This window comes from Pyrus communis, chromosome 3, assembly GCF_963583255.1.
Source record: "Pyrus communis chromosome 3, drPyrComm1.1, whole genome shotgun sequence".
NCBI lineage: Eukaryota > Viridiplantae > Streptophyta > Magnoliopsida > Rosales > Rosaceae > Pyrus > Pyrus communis.
In genome coordinates this window covers 12,641,435-12,662,404 of record NC_084805.1, presented here as the reverse complement: position 1 = coordinate 12,662,404, position 20,970 = coordinate 12,641,435, and the positions used below count along the sequence as shown (strand labels likewise).

Genomic DNA, 20,970 nt, shown 5'->3' with positions numbered 1-20,970 from the left:
CACACATCTTTGACAATATAATATTTCTTCATCCCCCAAGTCAAGAATGATTTTATGGGCATTGAAAATCTATCCAGTTTCTATGTGGGCATTCATTACCCACCTGACTTTTCAACATCAAGTACTTATATAAGTATGTTTACAAAGACCCAGACAGAGTGACAGTTGAAGTGCAATCAGACCCTCAATACGATGAAAATAAAGCAATTTCAGGATGCAAGATGAGTTTGCGCACCAGAGGCATTATGGAAGATATTCAGGTTCATTATTAATCGAATTTACCCATCTGTTGAGCGAATGCAAATACATCTTCCTAATATGCACCAAGTTCAGTTTCGTGCCGATGAGAGTATAACAAATATTCTACATGATGATAGTACAAGAAAGACAATGTTGACTGAATTTTTTACACTTAATCATGTGGATGCAGAAGCGCGACATTATTTATACATGGAGATACCATCACATTACAGATGGATTCAAGCTCAAAGAAAGTGGTCTAAAAGAATGAATCGTAACAAGGTTATTGGACGAATATATGCAGTTTCACCTGCTGAAGGCAAAAAATTTTACCTTCGGATTCTTCTTAATCATGTTAGAGGACCAACATCCTTCACAAACTTGAGAACAGTTAATGGGGTTTTGTATCCAACATTTAAGCAGGCAGCAAAACAACGAGGTTTGTTAGAAAGAGATGACAGTATTTGACAATGTTTGTTAGAGGCCTCCACAATTCAGATGCCGTCGGCTTTAAGAAGATTATTCGTCACCATATTGGTATATTGTGCACCAATTGGTGTTCGAGGGTTATGGGATGAGTTCTATCCATTCATGATGGAAGATTATGTTTCCATGACTAACATAACTCCCACACTTGCTACCAACATACTCTTGCGTGAGTTGAACATACTTTTGGTTCAATTTAATAAGAGTATAAACGAGTTTGATTTGCCCCAAATGACAAGAGGAAATGAATCAAGTTCAGGAATGACAGGATGTATTGAAGATGAAATATCCATATGTATTCCACAACAAGATCTTGATGCAATTGAACGCTTAAATGATAACCAAAAAAGTGCGTTTAACATAATAATGGGTGCAGTTCAACGATCGGATAATGCAACTTTTTTTGTAGATGGTCCCGGTGGAACTGGAAAAACTTACTTATATCGCGCATTGTTAGCAAGCTTGAGAAGGTTGGGGCACATAGTATTAGCAACAACATCATCTGGAATAGCAGCTACGATATTGCCTGGTGGGAGGACAGCACATTCTAAATTGAGAAATTAATCAGAAACCATAGATGAAAGTTCAGAAACTCAACAGTGATTCCGAACAGAACCTTGAGTACCCACATTGTTTTTTTAACCAATTCAACCGAACCTTTAAACGAAAGAAAGAAAGCAGAGAACCCAGTTGAGGAAAAGCCATAGAGAATCATGTGGTAACCTATTGAGCCTCTTATTGTAATACTAAGATGATAAACATGCTATAATTTGTGTTATATTAAGATGATAAACATGCTATAATTTTTCTGAATCAAAATTCCTTTTCAATCCTTTTCTGATTGAGAGGATTTAAAAATCCCCGTGTTCTAAATTTTCAGAATCTCTAATCACTGAAGAATTACACTATATAGTGAATAAATTTGAAGAAAAGCTTCAAAGTTGTATATAAAAAACTTTAAGAAGAACGATCGTAACTCACACGGCCGTGGGGATTTCTAGATTGCTCCCAATAGATTGTGTGGATATCCGAAACCTTAAGGAACCGGGAACTGTACAGCTCAATATTCAGGTACGAGCTTAGGTTCAACTATGGAAATTCCTTGTCTGGTCTAATTTGTCTAAATCAAATTTCCATTTGAAATCAATGCAACAAACAAAATTAATACATAATTCAAAAGGTGGTGTACCTGATTTTGAAAAGCCCCTTGCATGCAAAGCACAAAACCCAGGTTTAGCAATGGTGAATGCAGCAGAGACAAAATTAAAACCAATTGTAATCAAATCAAAACCCCAACTAAACACTCGAGGTATTCCAATGTCCTTTCCCAACAAATGAATTAGAGATGGACCAAATTAGTGATATGAATTGGTGAAAATTGGATGAAGAATAATTAAATCAAGGTTGAGAAACCCTAAAAGCATGCATTTTGTTGAATGAAAAGTTGAAATCAAAAGCTAAATAGTAAGGAAAGTTGGGGTTAGGGATTTGCACAAAATGGAAAACTTACTTAAATATTGCGATCGGGAGAGAGAGGAGCAACGGCCAGGAGGCTGGGCTCCTGAAAGTGGGCATCCGGGATCGAAGGTGTGAAGAAGGATGGGTTCCACGCCGCGTCCCGGAGTCTGGTTCTGAAAATTGGGCTCTTTTCGATTATTCATTTGTATATAGTGGTTGTATGTGGGTAGTTATTGTGTAACCTTCAACTGAACTCAGATCGTGGGAATCATAAACTGCTCTCTAGTTTTGATCGTGGGAATCATCAAAATCTCTGGTTCGATCATGGGAAGTTGAAGCAGAACTGATAAACTAAGAACTGTCTATTCTTTTTCACTTTTCTCCCGCGTTTCAAATTCTATAGTTAATGTTTTTACCTTTTTATCCCTCTTTTGGTATTGAATCCTTGATTTGCGCTCTATCATTAAGTAAGGGTATTTTAGGGGTTTAGAATGCTTCACCAAACTAGGGCTCTCACTTTATATATATAGATTAGCGTATATAAATCACACTTCTCCAAGTGAAATACTCAAGTCAAGTCGTCTCCCAAAAGCAAAGCACCTTAAAGACAAAAGTAGTCCTATAACCCTACCGAAACGTAATAGAACGGTGGAAAAGCAGGAGAACGCTGCCTTTGAAGAAAACCAAGGAAGTTTCCACTTTCCAGTGAAAATTCATCAGAAACACGATCTAATTACTAGACAGACGGTTGAAGATTTGAAGAAAGCTTCCTTGAGAGATATAAAAAAAAAAAAAAAAAAAAAAAAGGTGTTTAACAGTGTATAAAAAGACAAACCATACCCCAATTGATGAGATTAATAGCTCCACTTTACGCGATGCTTTACTTATTAGTGCTTGTAGAATCCATGGCAATTCTGATTGCTGAGATTACCGTTCTAATCTGCTTATGACTACATAATCTCGAATAGCGTAATTGACGAACTACAAGTCCGTTGTAATTGTTAGAGTAAACTTTTGTCAATGTGAAAGATTCCAAGGCTGTGGACATTGACTAAAATCAGAATCAATGGCATTTTATAAAATATGTGCGGGTATGACAAGTAAAAATCATGAATTCCTGATTGCCCCCAACTCTTGGAACTCAATTCCCACCTTCCACCAAGGAATCCAATTCCTCCAAAAGGAGGAGTTGAATTCCATTTTTATGTGGCCCCGGCAATTTTGACTAACTATTCATTTCTTAGTAAATATAAGAATGATTTATAATCAGAATCGGACTCCTCTTTTTTTATTTCAATTTTCAAAGTTTTTGTTTTCATCCTTCCCATGAACCTCGCATCATCCTTTTCCATTCCTCACTTCTCCATATACTTTCTCTTTATCTCTAGGAACAAATGAAAACTAAAAATGAAGTGGTTATCGAATTGACAAAGAAATTCACAGCATTCGATCCCAAAGCAGCAAACTCATCAGAGAATACTCTCCAGTACTAATCCAAAACGGTGGAGCCATCATCAGTGACAAAAAGATTGTTGTATAACAAAAAAACCTTAAGCGTTCAACCAGAGATTCGTGACTATATGCTCAATATAAACCATATCAGTTGTACGGGTCACCAAATATACACCGTCAAAGTAAAACTCGAATCGGTGGCCATATAACCAATAGCCCCACCCAAAACATTCAACCATTTGAGATATTGATATATGTTGATGTATTATTAACACAAAACACTACTATTTAATTGTATTCTCGAGCTATGTAAGTTTGTGTAAACTTTTTAGATGTATATTTAGACTGCAACTGGGTAAGATTTCAATTTACAATTAATACTTTGGTCTCTACTGAGTGTGACACACTATACATATATTTCAAAGGTTGAAAAGTTCAACAATGCATCACATAATTGACAGATGGGAAATAACTCATTCAGCTTATGTGTCATTCCAATACACCCATGACTCGCCATTGCATTCACATAGAACTTTTGTGAAAAATCAAGAGTGGTTGTAACATCCTACATTACCCAGGGGAGTGGATCATCTAAGCCTTATATGTATATGTCTACCTCCATATAGCACGAGGCCTTTTGGGAGCTCATTGGCTTCGGAGTTCATCTGAACTTCAAAGCTAAGCGAGTTTGGGCAAGAGCATTCCCAAAATGGGTGACCCACTGAGAAGTTCTCGTGTGAGTTACCAGAAACAAAACCGTGAGGGCGTGGTCAGGGCCCAAAGCAGACAATATCGTGCTACGATGGAGTCGAGCTCAGGTTGTGATGGGGACCCGGGCAGGGATGTGACAATGGTATTATACACACATTTTTTGTTAATTATTGTCCTTTGATATTCTCTAATTCATTCATCCAACAACAAGAAATCAAGAAGGGTGTAGATAGCACCACCTAAATAAAAAATTATAACGGATCTTGTGTTATTCAAAGCAAAATTATGCCCTCACATCATATGAATGAGTCATGTAATTCATGTAATTGAGTGAACATTTTGGTCATAAGGATAACTTCTAAGATTTGATTTTTTCTCTCTTAAGAATCTTAAGAAGAAAAGAGAGGTTTCATTAATATTTTAGGGGTAACTAATTAAATTATGACATTATTACTATAGTATAAATTAGAGGTTCAAATTGCACTATTCATGTCTGTTGTGAAATGGGGTCTCGATTTTGAATTAATTACGTTTCTGCTATTGTGTGTGTGGGGATTGTGCTTCAGCCTATATAGCTGTATCGCGCTGCTACATTTGGGCCTAGGAAACGACTCTCATGTCTTTCGGCCGCCCACAATGTGTTTGACTAAAATACACACCTAGGGTTATGAATCTGCGGCTATGATTGAAAGTTGTGAGGGCAATTAGTCACTGGAATTTGGGACCGAATGGGGTTCACACAAGGAACCCCATTTTTACTAAAACCGATCCACCCTAATTATCTAAAATGCTTTAGACTTTTAAAGCATTTTAAGTAACTACTTAGGATTTTAAAATTGGAGTTTTAACGAAAAGCCCACGATACTGTTTACTTTAACGAAAAATTATATTTTTACATTAAAAAGTCAATCTTGGTACTATTCACTTTACCCTTTATTTTGTTCTTGTCATTACAATTTAAAGTTTTCAAACATTTTTCATTAGTTTTCCTTTTTAAAAAATAGACATTTGTTAAGTTACCGGCCAGAGTTAGTAAAATACGAAACAGGTATAGTATGTGAAAAATACGTCTGTGTATTATTCGACAACTTTGCTAAGAAAATATTTTGAGAAATTCTATGATTTTTTTTAAATTTTTAATATTTACTTCATGTGAAATATCCATTTATTTTATTTTATTTTATTTTATTTGTCAAATGATAGATTTAGATTAGTAGTCACCAACGTAGTTTGAACACATGCCGTCATGCAAAAGCTCAACACATTTCCACCATCACTTGTCGAAGAAATTTATTTCATTTCTTCGATAATATGTAAAAAAAATACATATCGAAAACGTAAATTTTATATGTCAAAATGTGTCAAAATAACATGTGTTAAACGTAATAAATACGGACGTACGTGTATAGTACCTTAAAATTATAAAAAATGTGGAATACAATGAATCATTAAAACATGTATGAAAAACAAAAGTACGTTTAAAAACACGTACGTATATAATATGCATATTATCTTTGAATTTATTAATTATGTCACCGACCTTAAATGGCAAACATGAACAAATATTGAAGCAGAGTTTGTTTTCACACCTCATACTCTAAATTCCCAAATTATTTATTCACATTAAAAAAGTAAGAAAACTGGACTAAGGGCCACTTTTGGATTGTTGTGTTTTTTTAATAAATTACTTTTGTTATGCTTTAAGAATAATCAGCTGCAAAATAAAACAGTTAAGAGTTTGATAAACTGTATTTTTAAAAATGTTGTGAGTATTATAAGCAATGTCTATAAGGATAAATAATGTCATTGTTTAATATAATAATTTGACAACATAAGACCTACTTCCCCAACTTGCTCCAACCCTTGGGGCAAATATGATTTTTAACCCAAAACTCATTTCTGGAGCAAATTTAGCACATGATTGCCCAGGTTAGTGGGGATTGGCCCACTATGTATGCGTATTTTTAGTAGTTCTATATTTATAAATTTATTGAATCCAACAGTTAAGATCTAATATGATTAAATTTAACGGTAAAAAACAAGATCTAATAGTCCAAATTTAAATCAAACGACTAATGTAATTAAAAAAAATATTTTATGTGTTTCGTATTCTTTCATAGTGTTCCATGAATTTCATGGTATCGGTTTAATGATTTTTCAATATTTATCGGAATCTAAATATTTTTAGGTTAAAATGTTCATAAATTTAAATTAGGATAGTCTACATAATTTTTTTTTTTTAAAGTTACTTTAAGAAAAAAAAATTATCCTAAATTCGTTTTTTAATAATCTCGGGCTAAAAGTTTAACCCAAAAGGGTTGGAGGAGAAATACTATTTTTAGGTTAAAATCTAAATTTTCTAAGTTAAATATTTTAAATTTTAACCCAAAGGAGATGATCCAATAGAGTAACCTAATATTAAAGGGACAGGTTATTTTCAAAATTTTCGTGAACAACTTGCACTTTTTTAACGGTATCTATTCCCATATTAACGGTCCCCTAATACCAGATAACTGAAGCTACGCGCGCAGGGTGGAGCTTTTACCGCCGCAGTGGAGGAGGTCAGGCCGCCCTAAATACTTTAAAATTGGCGGCCATTTTTTTCCAGTTGCGCAATTGAGGTTGCCTTTTCTTGCCAACTCCAATTTCATAAAGTCCAATCTACATCTACTTACCAATTTGCAAATAGCAAAATCCCTTTCCGATTAGGAATTCAAAAACAGAGCAAAGTCCTTTTCCGATTCGGAATTCAAAACCAGAAAGAAAACCTTTTTATAAATCAATCAGACCTCCCCACAATGCTTGAACTAGAGCTTCGTGTTCGTCGCGGGAATAAAGGGTTGGGACGGGTCGCCGGAGTTCTGAATTCAGAGTTTAGCAGAAGGGGTTACGATTTGGTCCAATTGGGAATTAGGGTTCATCCTGATTGGAATTGAATTGGAGAAATTCGTCCGTTTCCGGAAATAAAAAATCCGGACTTTGCGTTGTGATTGACTTCGAGCGATGAGTTCTCACATGCGTTCGAACATGATGAGAAGAGGCAAAGCTCCTCCGCCGTCAGCCGCCAGAAAGCGCGGCGGCGAAAGAAGTAATTCATTTTTTTCCTTTCTCTTTTTTTTTGTAAATTTCTTTTGGCTTTCTGGTTTTTGTAATTACGTTTCAGTTCAGCTAGTATCTTCAGATTTTGTGTCGATGGAGAATTCTTTTCTATGTTGGTTAGATTGAAAAGTTACAATGTGTGTATAAATTCTTACTCCTTGATTTTTCATGGTTTTAGAAACTGGTAGACCTGGTGCAGTTGCAGCTGACGAGTCTACGGACAATGAACCGGTGATTCGGCCTCCAAAACTGAAGACACTTTCCTTTTTGTTAGAAGGGTTGTTTGAGAAGAGGTTCCTTTGTGTCACTTTGTTTTTCTTTCTTTCTGTAATTCTGAAAATTGGGTACCATTGATTTTGGTTGCTACCAAATTTTGATGGGTTTTCTTTGTTTTTTTCAATGAAGGGGATCCGACCGAGAGGAGGCATTGGCATCAATAATTGAGGGATTAAAGCGTAAACTAGACCATGAGTTTCTGGAAAACAAGTAAGCATATCTAAATTTTCTTTTGTGTAAAAAAATTGTCTTGCTTTATTGCTAGGAAGTATGAAATCACTGCGTTATGTTTTCTTCGCTTTCCAGTACTATCAGAATAGTTGTGTCTTCACCCAAAGAATCATGTCATTGTAGAAGATTGATGTGTGGATAATAGGTAATAGGTAATTGGTAAACATGCGGGTTTTTCATTTGTATGTGGGTTGTGTGATCGTGTATGTTGAGTCATCGCTGTTTAGTAGAAGATCTAGATTGTGTAAACGATTTCTGAGAGCTCCTTTTGTGATTACTTTTTGTTTTCTTGCAGTTTTGCTACTTTTCTATTCAGAAGCTTGAATTGCCTAAAAAAGGGTTCTAACAGGGAGAAGCAGCTATCACTTCATGTCATTGGTTTGTCTAGCTCTGTCAAGTAGCATGTGTATTTTTTTGGTTTTGCATTTCTCTTGTAACTCTAACGGGTCTCCTTTTATCATAATGTCAGGCTTGCTGGCCATAGTCATTTGTTGCGAGGATAAGTTGTCTGAAATATACAGAGAGTTGCTTCCTGTATTTTCCAAAGTTCTGAAATCTGGACCCGCAACCTTAAAGGTAGCTTAATTTTCATGATATTACATAAAAACTAACAGTTAAGTTTTGTTTATAGGATTTCTCAAGAAGTTGGGTTAACCGTGAGATGTTTTGATACAGATATTGGATTGTTTGGCTATTGTGGCTTTCTTTGGTGCAACTAACTCGGAGGAGACTGAAAGTGCAATGCAAATTATTTGGAAGTTCATTAATCCTGAGTCTGCCTCAGATGTATGTATTCCTTTAGCTTACCTTTATGTCTTAACCAATCAATATCTTCTTTCGCATTTGTTTTAGAAAAACTTTTTATATTGAAGAATTATGGATCTTTGTTTTACCAATTTTCTAACTTAATTTACAAGTTCCCATATATTTTCTCTAGTATTTCTAATGCCTACTACTACGAGGACCCTATAGTTATTATCTTCTGTAGCTTATTAGTATTTAGTCGTAATCAAGGGTGTCGTCGTTTTATCTTTTAGGTTGACACCCAAAAGCATTCGGCAGAGGTCCTAGTTGCTGCAGTATATGCTTGGTTGTTTCTTCTTACAAGCATGGAGGGATGGAGACTCAGCCACAACTATTGGAATGGGTAAATTTTTAACTCAACATAATGAGAAGTTCACTCAATTTAGAAATGTCTTGAACTACCTTTTAACAGTTAAAATATATTTTCTGAAAAAAAAATCATCTAATTGTGAAATAGTAGCAGTGAATCAAATTCTAAGTTAGTAAGTTCGTCTTGGTTTTTGTTGTGATTCTGTGTTTTGTTCTGGTGGTTTGAAGAAGAATGGAAGATGAAATGAAGGAGAAATTAACAATGGAGAGCTTTCAAAGGAATGTTGCTTTTCTCTGTGAGTCACAGAGGAGCAAATCAAAATCTCATTAACTTTTTCTTAGTCTATCACACCACACACAAAACGTGCAGATGGAATAATACCGTTAGAATCCAAGTTGGATGCTTTCTGATTACAAACTAATCTTGACCCTTCATCTAGCTAGTTGCTAGGATTACAACACTTGGCATTTCTTGCCTTACTACCATACAACTTCTCATTGGTATTTTAACTCAAGTGCATACACATACTAAACTAAGACTTATTCCTAATCAGCTATAGACTTACATCAACACTCCCCTTTAAGTCTAAAACTGATTTTACTCCAAGTTTGCTTTTGAGAAGATTAAATCGATCCTTTGCGAGAGGCTTTGTGAAGACATCTGCCAATTGCTCTTCTGTGGGACAATAGATCAGATCAATGATGCCTTCCTGCAATGCATCTTTGATAAAATGATACCTCCTGTCAATGTGCTTGGTCTTCTGATGAAACACAGAATTCTTAGTAATTGCAATGGCAGAAGTGTTATCACAGTGAAGGGGAGTAGCTTCAGTTTGTAATTCTCCGAAATCTTCCAAAACAAACCTCAGCCATATTGCTTGAGCTGTGACTTCTGATGAACTTATGTATTCAGCCTTTGCAGTTGAGAGTGCAACACAGTTTTGCTTGACTGAAGCCCAAGAGAACACACCACTGCCAAATGATGCATATCCTGATGTGCTCTTGATATCCTCCAATGAACCACCCTAATCACTATCACAAAAGCCAATTAAACAAGCTTTTCTTCCTTTCACATACTCCAGGCCATAATCCAGGGTCCCTTTGATGTATCTGAGTACCCTCTTTGCAGTTCCATAGTGTCTATTAGTAGGACAGTGCATAAATCTTACCAATAGACTTGCTGCATACATTATATCCGGCCTTGTAGCAGTGAGATATAGAAGGCTTCCCACAATACTCCTATACATTTCCTCACTAGTAGATCCACTTCCATCATCTTTAGACAACTTCTCAGTAGCTACAAGAGGAGTTGTGATAGTCTTTGCTTCTTTTAATCCAAACTTACTCAGTAAAGAACTTGCATACTTCTTCTGATGAATTAAGATGCTAGAGTCAGTTTGAATCACTCCCATCCCAAGGAAATGATGAAGAAGTCCCAAGTCTATCATCTCATACTTCATTTTCATATCTTCCTTGAACTCTTCTAGCATTGATTTGCAACTGCCAGTGTAGACTATATCGTCCACATAGATAGAAACAATCAAGACATCTTCTCCCCTTGCCTTTATATACAAAGTTGGTTCAATCAAGCTCTTCTCGAAACCACACTGTGAGAAAAAGTTGTCAATCTCTCCATACCAGGCTCTTGGAGCTTGTTTTAGACCATAAAGAGCCTTATGAAGTTTGTACACCTTTTCCTCCTTCCCTTTGACTAGAAAACCTTCAGGTTGCTCAACATAGACCTCTTCTTGTAATACTCCATTCAAGAAAGCCGATTTTACATCTAACTAATACAATTTCCAGCTCTTTTGTGCAGCCAAGGCTATTAAGGTTCTAATAGTGTCCAACCTAGCAACTGGTGCATGGGTCTCATTGTAGTCCAAACCAGGCTTTTGTGCATAGCCCTTTGCAACCAGCCTTGCTTTGTTTTTCAACACTAACCCATCAAGATTTAATTTGGTTTTGTAGATCCATTTAACTCCTATAACAGGTTTCTTAGTTGGTCTGTCAACAAGCGTACATGTACCAGTCTTTTCAATCATGAATAGCTCATCCTCCATTGCTTTTAACCAAGACTCATCTTGTTTAGCATCCTCATACTTCTCTGGGTCCATGATGCACATATTACATTGAGCCAACACTTCATTCATATTCCTCCACTTCAATGGTGTATGATCAAATGCTTGATTGTGCCCTTCACTCAAGTTTGACATGCTTGCAGATTCACCTGAGATGGGTGTCTTGGATTGAACTTCAGAGTCTTCAATACTAAGAACTCTCCTAGATGAAGATATTACAAATGATGTCGGAGACAACACCATTCTGTCACTTCTTCCTGTGCTTATGTCACCATAAATAAAACTTCCAGTATTGAGAGAAATTGACTCTAAGTTCTCTTCCCAATTTTAGGCAGCTTCTTCATCAAATACAATGTCTCTTGACAAGGCTAGTTTCTTGGATAGTGGATCAAATACCCTATACCCCTTTTCACAAGTTGCATATCCCACAAATACTCCTTTGAGCTTTTAGGCTCAAGCTTATGTTTGTGTTCACTTGGAACATGAACATAGCATAGTGAACCAAATACTCTCAAGTGTGCTATTCCTAGTTTCTTCCTAGAATAAGCTTCAAAAGGTGTGATGTTGTTCAAAGTCCTTGTGGGACATCTGTTTAGAATATACACTGATGTATGAACTGCTTCTGCCCAGAGAAAGTATGGCATGCTCTTCTCATGCAACATGGGTTTGGCCATCTTAATTACAGTTCTGTTCTTCCTCTCCACTACTCCATTTTGCTGTGGAGTATATGCAAGAGTGAGTTGTCTTTGTATTCCTTCTTTTTTCCAGAATAGGTCGAATTCAGATGACTTGAACTCCCTTCCTCTATCACTTCTCAGGCACTTAACTTTGAATCCACTTTGTAACTCTACCATAGCTTTGAATTTTTTAAAACAATTGAATGCTTCAGACTTGTATCTTAGAAAATAGACCCAAGTCATTCTGGTGAGATCATCTATTAACAGCATGAAATACTTATTTCTAGCAATTGAATCATTCTTCTTAGGTCCACACATATCAACATGAATTAGTTCAAGTGGAGCAGTTGCTCTTTGCACTTGATTTCTTGGTAACTCTTCTTTGTGTTGTTTTCCAAATTGGCAACCTTCGCAGGCTCCATTGTAGCCTTCAAACTGAGGCAAACCATGCACCATTTCCTTGTCTCTCAATTGTTTGAGACCACCAAAATGTAAGTGCCCAAGTCTCCTGTGCCAAGTCTCAGTAGAGTGAGTGACATTAGCTTTCAAAGCCACCTGATTCTCAGATAATAAAGTCAATGGATAGCACCTATTCACTTTCTTCTTCACTTTCATAACCAAGCATTCCAGTGATGGACCATCAAACACACTGCACATTCCACCACCAAACACCAAGAAATATCCATGCTCATCCATTTGACCAACACTTAGCAAGTTTTCTTTTAAGCCAGGTAAGTACATTACTTATCTAACATACTTTCTACCTTTGTTTGTATCAATCACCAATGAACCCATTCCTGCAACATTCACATGGTCTTCAGTTGGCATTTGAACTTTGCCAGCTATGTTGGTTCTCACATCAACAAGCAATTCCACATTTCCTGTCATGTGGTTGCTACAACCACTATCAATGTACCACTCTCCATTCACCTTTGGTTATGTGACTGTGCTATTTGCATAAAACAGATTTCCTGTCATCTCCACTTGATTAGCATTATTTGCCTTTTGTATTGTTTTAGCTGCAATACATTCTCTAGCCCAATGCCCAAATTTATCACAATTGAAGCATTTTGGTTTCCCTTTGTATCTACACTCACCAAAATGGTACTTAGAACACACCTTGCACTGAGGCTTTGCAACTTCTTGACTCATTGACTGAGATGCATTCATATTCTGATAAGCATTCACGGGGGATTTCTGCTGAAACTTGGGTTTTGATTCCCATTTCTAGCCTTTAGAATTCCAGTTTCTCTAAAATCTGGATGAACCAGAATGAGCACCACCCTTGTTTTGTTCCTTTGGATTCACAGAGAGTGAAACAAAAGCTCTCTCAGTGGTATCAACACTGTGCAAATCAAAACGTTGCTCTTGGCTTTTCAAAATTGCCACAACCTCTTGCAATTCTACAATCTCCAAACACTTTGTATTCTCAATGACTAGACATATGGGATCATATGGTTTACCAAGGCTAATCAGAACTTTTTGTACGATTCTTTCATTAAACATAATTTTACCAAACGTTTTCATATGATTAATCAAATCATTTAGCCTAGTAAGATGCCTGGACAGAGTTTCATCATCACGCATTCTAGCATATTCAAATTCACGTCTCAGATTTTGCAATTTCACAGACCTTACCTGATCACCACCATAGCACTCTCCATACAACAAAACCCATGCCATCTTTGCTGATTCTGCATTGGTGATTCGTGGGAAGATTTGATTTGAAACTGTATTTTGCATGATTCCCAAAGCCTTTGCGTCTTTCATCAACACAGCAGCCATTTCTTCATCTCCATCATCCTCTGATGATCCTTCAACCTTCTTCTTCTTCGAATCGGAAGTTTTTAACTCCATTCTCCACCAGATTCCACAACCCATGTGATTTGAAAATCATCACCATCTTGATTCTCCAGAACTCGTAGTTCTCACCGGAGAAAATTGGAGTACTTCTGAGCCTCCAGATCCAGACATCTTTGGTCCGAATGGGTTGATTTCTCTTCTCAAATGATATCTAGTCTCCGGCGACCTTCATTGAGCTTCAAGCAAGCTTCGATTCAGCTCAGTGGATTAATATATCTATGCCCAGGCTCAGATGATCGAACCTGACTTTGATACCATGTTGTGATTCTGTGTTTTATTCTGGTAGTTTGAAGAAGAATTGAAATGAAGAAGGAGAAATTAACAATGGAGAGCTTTCAAAGGAATGTTGCTTTTCTCTGCGAGTCATAGAGGAGCAAATCAAAATCTCATTAACTTTTTCTCTGTCTATCACACCACACATAAAACATGCAGATGGAATAATACCGTTAGAATCCAAGTTGGATGCTTTCTGATTACAAACTATTCTTGACCCTTCATCTAGCTAGTTGCTAAGATTACAACGCTTGGCATTTCTTGCCTTACTACCACACAGCTTCTCACTTGGTATTTTAACTCAAGTGCATACACATATTAAACTAAGACTTATTCCTAATCAGCTATAGACTTACAATTCAACAGTTTTGAGGACAAATAACATAGATGAAAATTGCTATTTCTTTCTCTCTTCCTTTTCAGAATTTTTTACTCCATATGTCATACATATCAATCATTGCCCATCTCTATCATGTTATAGAGTGAATTATGTTGCTTTAGCACTCATCGTATATGTACAAATTGATGCAGGGCCATTTCTTACTTTTCAAACCTATTAGAGCACGATAATAAATTAGTCCGCGTAGCAGCCAGTGAAGCGCTGGCTTTGATATTTGAAACTGGTAGTCTGGAGAAGTTTTGGAGTGAAGCAAAGGATCCTAGCCTTACAAAATATTCACACATGCAACAATTACTGAAAGAGAATGTCTTAAAGAAGTTAAACTGTCTTTATTCGGACATAAGAAATGAGAATGTTGCAAACAAAGTCCGCAAGGTTGTGAAATATTTTGAGGTAACTGTCAGTTTTGTAATTTATTTCTCTGGCAATACATTGAGACAGAACCATTTAAATTGTATTTTTGTTGATATGAAAGTGTAGTAATTTGAATTATATACTTTCAGAGTTCTCGTCCCTCGGAATTTTTTTTAACAGTCAATGGAAAAGAACTAAAGTTATCATCATGGTATCAAATTATTCAGGTAATTGAATGTTTCATATTTCTCATTAATGTTTGTTTAATCACTCGGCTTGTTGATATGATTTGTAGTGTTTTCTAATCATTGTCATTTTCTTTTAAATATCTTATAAACAGTTACAGTTTTTGAAGAGTTTTTTAGCTGGCGGATTTGAGAACCACATGAAGGTTGGTATTTTCCCTCTTTCTGATTTTCTCAGCATTCTTAATTTATGGTGGATTAACAATTTGGTTTATGCACCAGGAAAATGAGAAACTACAGAATTTGTTCGAGTTTAATCCACGCAGAAACAAAAATTTAGGCCCAGAATTGTATGCATCTACCACTGATAAGGTTGGTCGTCTCTCTGTTTATCTTAGTTCATTTTTTCTGTACCAAAAATAAAAAAATTCTCATCTTTTGAATGTCTTGTAGTTAGTTGAAGAATTATTGAGCTAATATTTCGACTTAAATTTACAGATTACTGTCTGTTTCTTTGTACCTGAAGAAAGAGATCCAGATAAACTGACAAAGGAAGATCAAAAAAAAGAGAGGGTTTGGGTATGGTTTTATTTCTGTTGTTATATTTGGACTGTTTTCTCTAGTACGCAAAAACTTTTTAAGATGTACATATAGTTTCCTAAAGTAGCGTAATCCTTAACCAAACCGGGACATTCAGACTAACTTCCGTATATGCATTGTGTGCAGAGGAATGCGCTATTAGACAAGGCAAGAACACAACTAATGAGAAAACATCGGCTAATGTCACAGGTTTTACTCATGTTATCAAAAGCATATCATCTGTATTTTTCAATTGTGTTTGCCAAACTACTGCCTTGAAAGTTTACTTCTCATGTACTTGTCTGATTCCACGATGGTTCTTTCTGTAGGAAATGAATAGCTGCTGCTACGATTGAGAATGGAAGTGAACGATGGACGGCCATCCAATGGGTGGCAGGATTTTGGTCACCCTTTACATTTTGAACAGTGTTTAAGGGATCTTCAATTTTAAGTTGTGTTTCATTGCTTTCTCTCATAAGTTAAGCTTTCTGTTTTCGTAACCCAATCGAGTTTGACATTTTGTATGTTCTCATATCGTTTCTTGAATGCATTCCTTTATGTCCGTTCAAACACCACAGAATTGGCCAAGGTAACATTTGAAAGACTTGATCATGCCTTGCCCAATTCTGAATGGTTTAATTTGTATGAAAATGTTACCTTACATAACATGCCAATATTTAGCTCGGACATAGTCCTATTTTCCTTCAGTGTAACAATGGCTCCTCTTGGAGGAAATATTCCTTTAAGTTTGAGGCTAAGTGGCTTCATCACCCAAGTTTCAATAAATTTGTTAAGGACAATTGGCAATGTAACTTCATTGGAAACTCAAATGATATGTTTCGAGCTTTTGCTGAATGATTTAAATTCAATATTAGACGTTGGAATAGGGAGGTGTTTGGTAATATGGAATTAAAAATTAGAGAGCTCATGCAAAAACTTAACGCCATACAAAAAAGAAGTATAACATCCCAAACACGGAAGGTATTGACCGTAGCACCAACGATAAAAAGGGATCTTAACCCTAATTAAAATGCGAGTACCAACAATTAATATTACGATCTAATGGTATTCCTCTTCGCTCCTAAGTGAGAGGTTTTAGGTTCGATTCTCACCAAAAGTAGATTTGAACCACATTATTACTAGCCCATTATGAGGTTTAGCCTACTCCCACACCTCCTTAGGGTAGTACTTATGAAGGCTCACATTATTGGCAAAAAATATTTTCAAGTTAATACTATAGTTAAAAGGAAAGTACATGACTAAATTAAATTAATTAGTCTAAATTAAATCAAATCAATACAAAAGGAGACAAATTAACTCTAACTTGATCAAATTATATCAATTAGGGTTTAATTTCCTAAATTAAAGATTCTAATTTAATAAAGAGCTAAATTAAATAATTAGCTCAAATGAAATCAAATAAAAAAATCAATCCCACAAATTACATGAAAGAGACAGTCGAGGGAAACACTAGGCTCATTTTCATGAAAGAGACAGTCGAGGGAAACAAAGCAAGCCAAGTTTTTTAAAAGACCAGAATCTCTCTGGCCAAAGCAATCACCAAAAGCACAAATGTATACTTTGTATTCTTCATCAAGCTCATGGAGAATCAACAGGCGCAACAAACACATGCCAATTCATCCACCATCAAAGTCTAAAATCACCTATCATGTGACACTACTCATTGTCTTTTGTTCAAGATTAAGGGTCGTATCATGTGACACTACTCATTTTGAATCAAATTCTACTTTGGAGATTGACTTAGAACATCAAGCCTTGTACTCAGAGATTGTAGCCTAATTTTCTCATTAATATAAATATTTTATTTTGTACAAGTGTTCTTGTTTCATTCGTTGCAGAAAATTTCGTGTTTGATTTGAATTATGACATTTATACGGTAAAATAATATCACATCGTCATGTGAAAAGCCAAACAATATTCTTTTTCTTTAATGAGATTACGCTCTCACCTAGCACATAAACCCCTTGTGTCTACTTTTATAACATGGGTCACCAGTTCTGGTTGAACAACTTTCAATCCAACTTGGTACGAAAGAAGTGTGACTAACGAAATGAAGAAGTTAAGGTTCTACTATAAAATCAATTCAAATTATGGGGATTAGCAAACTTATAAGCACATGCAACGTCCCTTCTTTCCCTGATGTGGGATTCATAATCTCAATAGGAAATCTGATTTTACCATTTCAATTTTTTTAATTATATTATTTATGACACACCCCGACTCGGTATGTCCACTTGGATTTCGAATCGAGCTGTGTTGGCCAATACCAGGAAGGTGACAAAGCCATATAGTGTAGTGATGTGGAAAATATAAATAAATTTAAACCTGAAAGTGACTAAATGCAAGATTGCGCATGAGCGGGATTGAACCTATTTCACACGTGATGTCAGAGCATGAGTAAAGTATAGTAAAAGTTGAATAAGAATTATACCATCGAAGGTAATCTCCTATATCAACATTTGCCAAGAATCCTTGTCGATACAAAAGCTATGCCATTAAAACTTGGAAGGGCGAAAAACAAGGGTGAATGGGCCTAAAAATAAAGTGTTGTAAAAACCTTTTTCAAAAACATCATAACCCCTAACATAATGGTATGAAAATACTTATTGTAAACAGTAATGTCTCAAGAATACAATACTTCACAATATCTCGCAAATAAACACATAACATCCGGTAATCACAATATCTCGTATAAACAAACATATCACATCGAGTGCTCATCGACATATGCTGACACACGAGTTCATGCAGAGATATTTTGACATGAACATGATTTGGTGTAATAATGATTTACGCTCTACTACTACAATTATGTGAAGATTGGCGCTATGTGCATCACATATGAGTCCTAATTGCCTATAGCAATTAAGGACAGGACTAGCACTTACAGTGGATCCAAAGTAAGCATACGGTGTTATGTGAACATACACGTGAAGATTGGGTGGGTACTAACACCAGTGTAGCATACGATGAGCAGATAACGTAAATATGATCGTGCAACGGTAAATTGATACTTCTAGTCAACATAATACTATTCTTGGCCGTAAATATAATTAAGGAAATCCCATCATAGTATGCATACCTGTGCATCCCGTAGGATTATTTCACAATTCTCATCAATATGACATTTCTTATAATGTTAACTTAATTATGGCATCACGTAGAAATTTCATTGTTAAGTATATATGGAAACTAAATTAAAATACACACACACACACACACACACACACACACACACACACACACACTATATATATATATATATATATATATATATATATATATATATATATAAAAGAAAAGACTCACTCATAGTTACTTGCGAGGTCGCAGCCGTTCGAACTAGGAAAGCCGAAGTTTCCGATAATAATTGCACCTAAGCATAATATTGGGATCCATTAGTAAAACTCAACAAAAATAATTAAATTTGGGAAAAGAAATGATGGATTTGGAATCAGAGCATCAAAATACCCTATGGAGGGTCCCGGGCAAATTCTGTAAAAAGTCATCAAAAAGTCAAAGGTCAACCTAGCCGTCGAGACGGTCAACTAAGTTAAAACTTATAAATTTTACTAAATGGATGCCAAAAAGGGACATGGGACATCAAAATTAGCTTAGGAGAGTTTCCAAATTTTTTTTCGAAAAAGTCAACAAGTCAACTAACGGTCAACAGTTAATTTTAACGGAATATTCTATCCTCAGATGGAAGATTTTGTTAAAGTTAATTGGAAGTTATCCCTCCATATTTTGAAATTGAATCGGGTTGGATCCGAGTTTAGTCCAAGTCAACGGGTCGAATCCGGGTTAGGGTTTGGGTTCGGATTTGGATCGGATTCAGGTTTTGGTTCATGGGTTGGGTCGATTGGTTTGAGGCCGATTTCCGCTGCAATCGCCGAATCTAGGGATTTGGCCTGAAAACTTCCTAAGCTTCGATTTAGGTTCAAAACTCAACCATTTTCAATGATTCAAAAATCAAAATGAAGCTAAGAACATAAGGAACAAGAATATACCATTGTGGTCACCCGTCATGGCCAAAATTGGCTGGAGAAATCCTGCAAAATCTCAAGTCCCTAGCTAGAAACTGGGAAATAACTTCCCGAGTTGATTCTCTATGTCAAACGTCACCAAAGTTCTTAAAAGATGCTAGAAACGTATAATAAAATACCATCCATGGAGATTTGGGTGGTTTTCGAAATCACCTTCGTCGGAAATGACGAGAAATCGTCGAAAAACAATTGGGGAAAAATCGTGAACAGTGGCAAAGAAAGGGAAAGAAACCTTGGACTGGGTTCGAGCTTGGGCTTTATCTGGGTTTTCATAACTCGTGGTGGGTTGTTCGCCGTGAAAAATGGCAGAAAGGGATAGTGGTGCTCATGATGTGGTGAAGCAGAGAGGGAGAGAGTTAGAGGTGAGTAGGGGTGCAACTCGGGCGGGTTGGATGGTCAACCCAATCCTAACCCAACTTTTACAATTCAGGCTTGGGTTCGGGTTGGGTTTCATTCGGGTTCATTTGGGCTCAGGTTTAATTAGGTTTGGGTTGCCTAGCTTTTTCAAGTTTAATCTTGTAACAACTTAGTTTCCAAGAATTTCTAAAAAAAATTAAGCCAAGTAGCATCAAAGCTAGCTAACTCTAGTGTCATAATCAATCTACTATAAAGCTTTAGGATTTAGAGACTATGAATATGGGTTGACTAATCAAAGCCTCTTATTCCTTAAGGGGGCGTTTGTTTGCCCTCACTAAGTCGGACTGGACTGGACTGGACTAGTTATTAGTCCAATACCGTGTTTGTTCCATGCTGGGACTAACATTAATGAGACTAAAGGGGACTAGCATGGACAAAACCCTTCACTAAGAGGTCTTAGCGAGACCCCCCAATAACTATGGGACTAGCTAAGACTATCCTTTCTTTCTCGTCATCTAAGACTATCCTTTCTTTCTCGTCCTCGTCATGCTCAACGACCACTCCCGACAGACTCCTCGTCATCTCCGGTCATGTAGATCAATCATTAACTTTCCGACTCTCTTTCAGATCCACTTCACAACCAAGTTTCATATAAAATATACAAAATTGAAGCTGGGAGTGACAAGATTACGATTCTACCTGAATCGAGGCCAAAATGTGGTCGAATGTGGCCGGAAAATGGCCTAGAAGTCTCGGCCTGTTTGGGCTTCTTCAAATCCATGACAGATTCGAGCATGCATAGCTAAGATCTCGGTCTAGGGATGGTGATGAATTTTTTGGCGGTGTTAACTTCATCCAATTTAACAAGGGTTGGCTGGAAAACACATCGGGAAACTTGCAACTCGTCGGGAAAATTGGAGCCGTGAGGTTCCGTTCGAACAACGCATAGCTAAAGAAGGAGGGAGGACAGAGAAATAGAGACTATAATCGATAAGGAGTTTGACCAGAAATGAGAAAGAGACATGAATTGAGAGGTCTAAGAGGAAAAAAAGAGGGAGAGGGTGGGACGAA

At 36.4% G+C, this 20,970-nt stretch overlaps 1 protein-coding gene across 1 annotated transcript; it reads left to right on the top strand.

The window, feature by feature from the left end:
- Positions 1 to 6,844: 6,844 nt before the first annotated feature.
- LOC137730330 (uncharacterized) lies at positions 6,845 to 16,033 on the top strand. Its single transcript, XM_068469397.1, has 14 exons — positions 6,845 to 7,435; positions 7,625 to 7,739; positions 7,852 to 7,932; positions 8,249 to 8,331; positions 8,423 to 8,529; positions 8,629 to 8,739; positions 8,991 to 9,100; positions 14,489 to 14,750; positions 14,861 to 14,938; positions 15,052 to 15,102; positions 15,179 to 15,268; positions 15,395 to 15,475; positions 15,623 to 15,685; positions 15,805 to 16,033. The coding sequence occupies exons 1-14, from the start codon at positions 7,351 to 7,353 to the stop codon at positions 15,829 to 15,831; spliced, it is 1,344 nt and encodes a 447-aa protein (XP_068325498.1). The 5' UTR covers positions 6,845 to 7,350; the 3' UTR covers positions 15,832 to 16,033.
- The last annotated feature ends 4,937 nt before the right edge of the window (positions 16,034 to 20,970 follow it).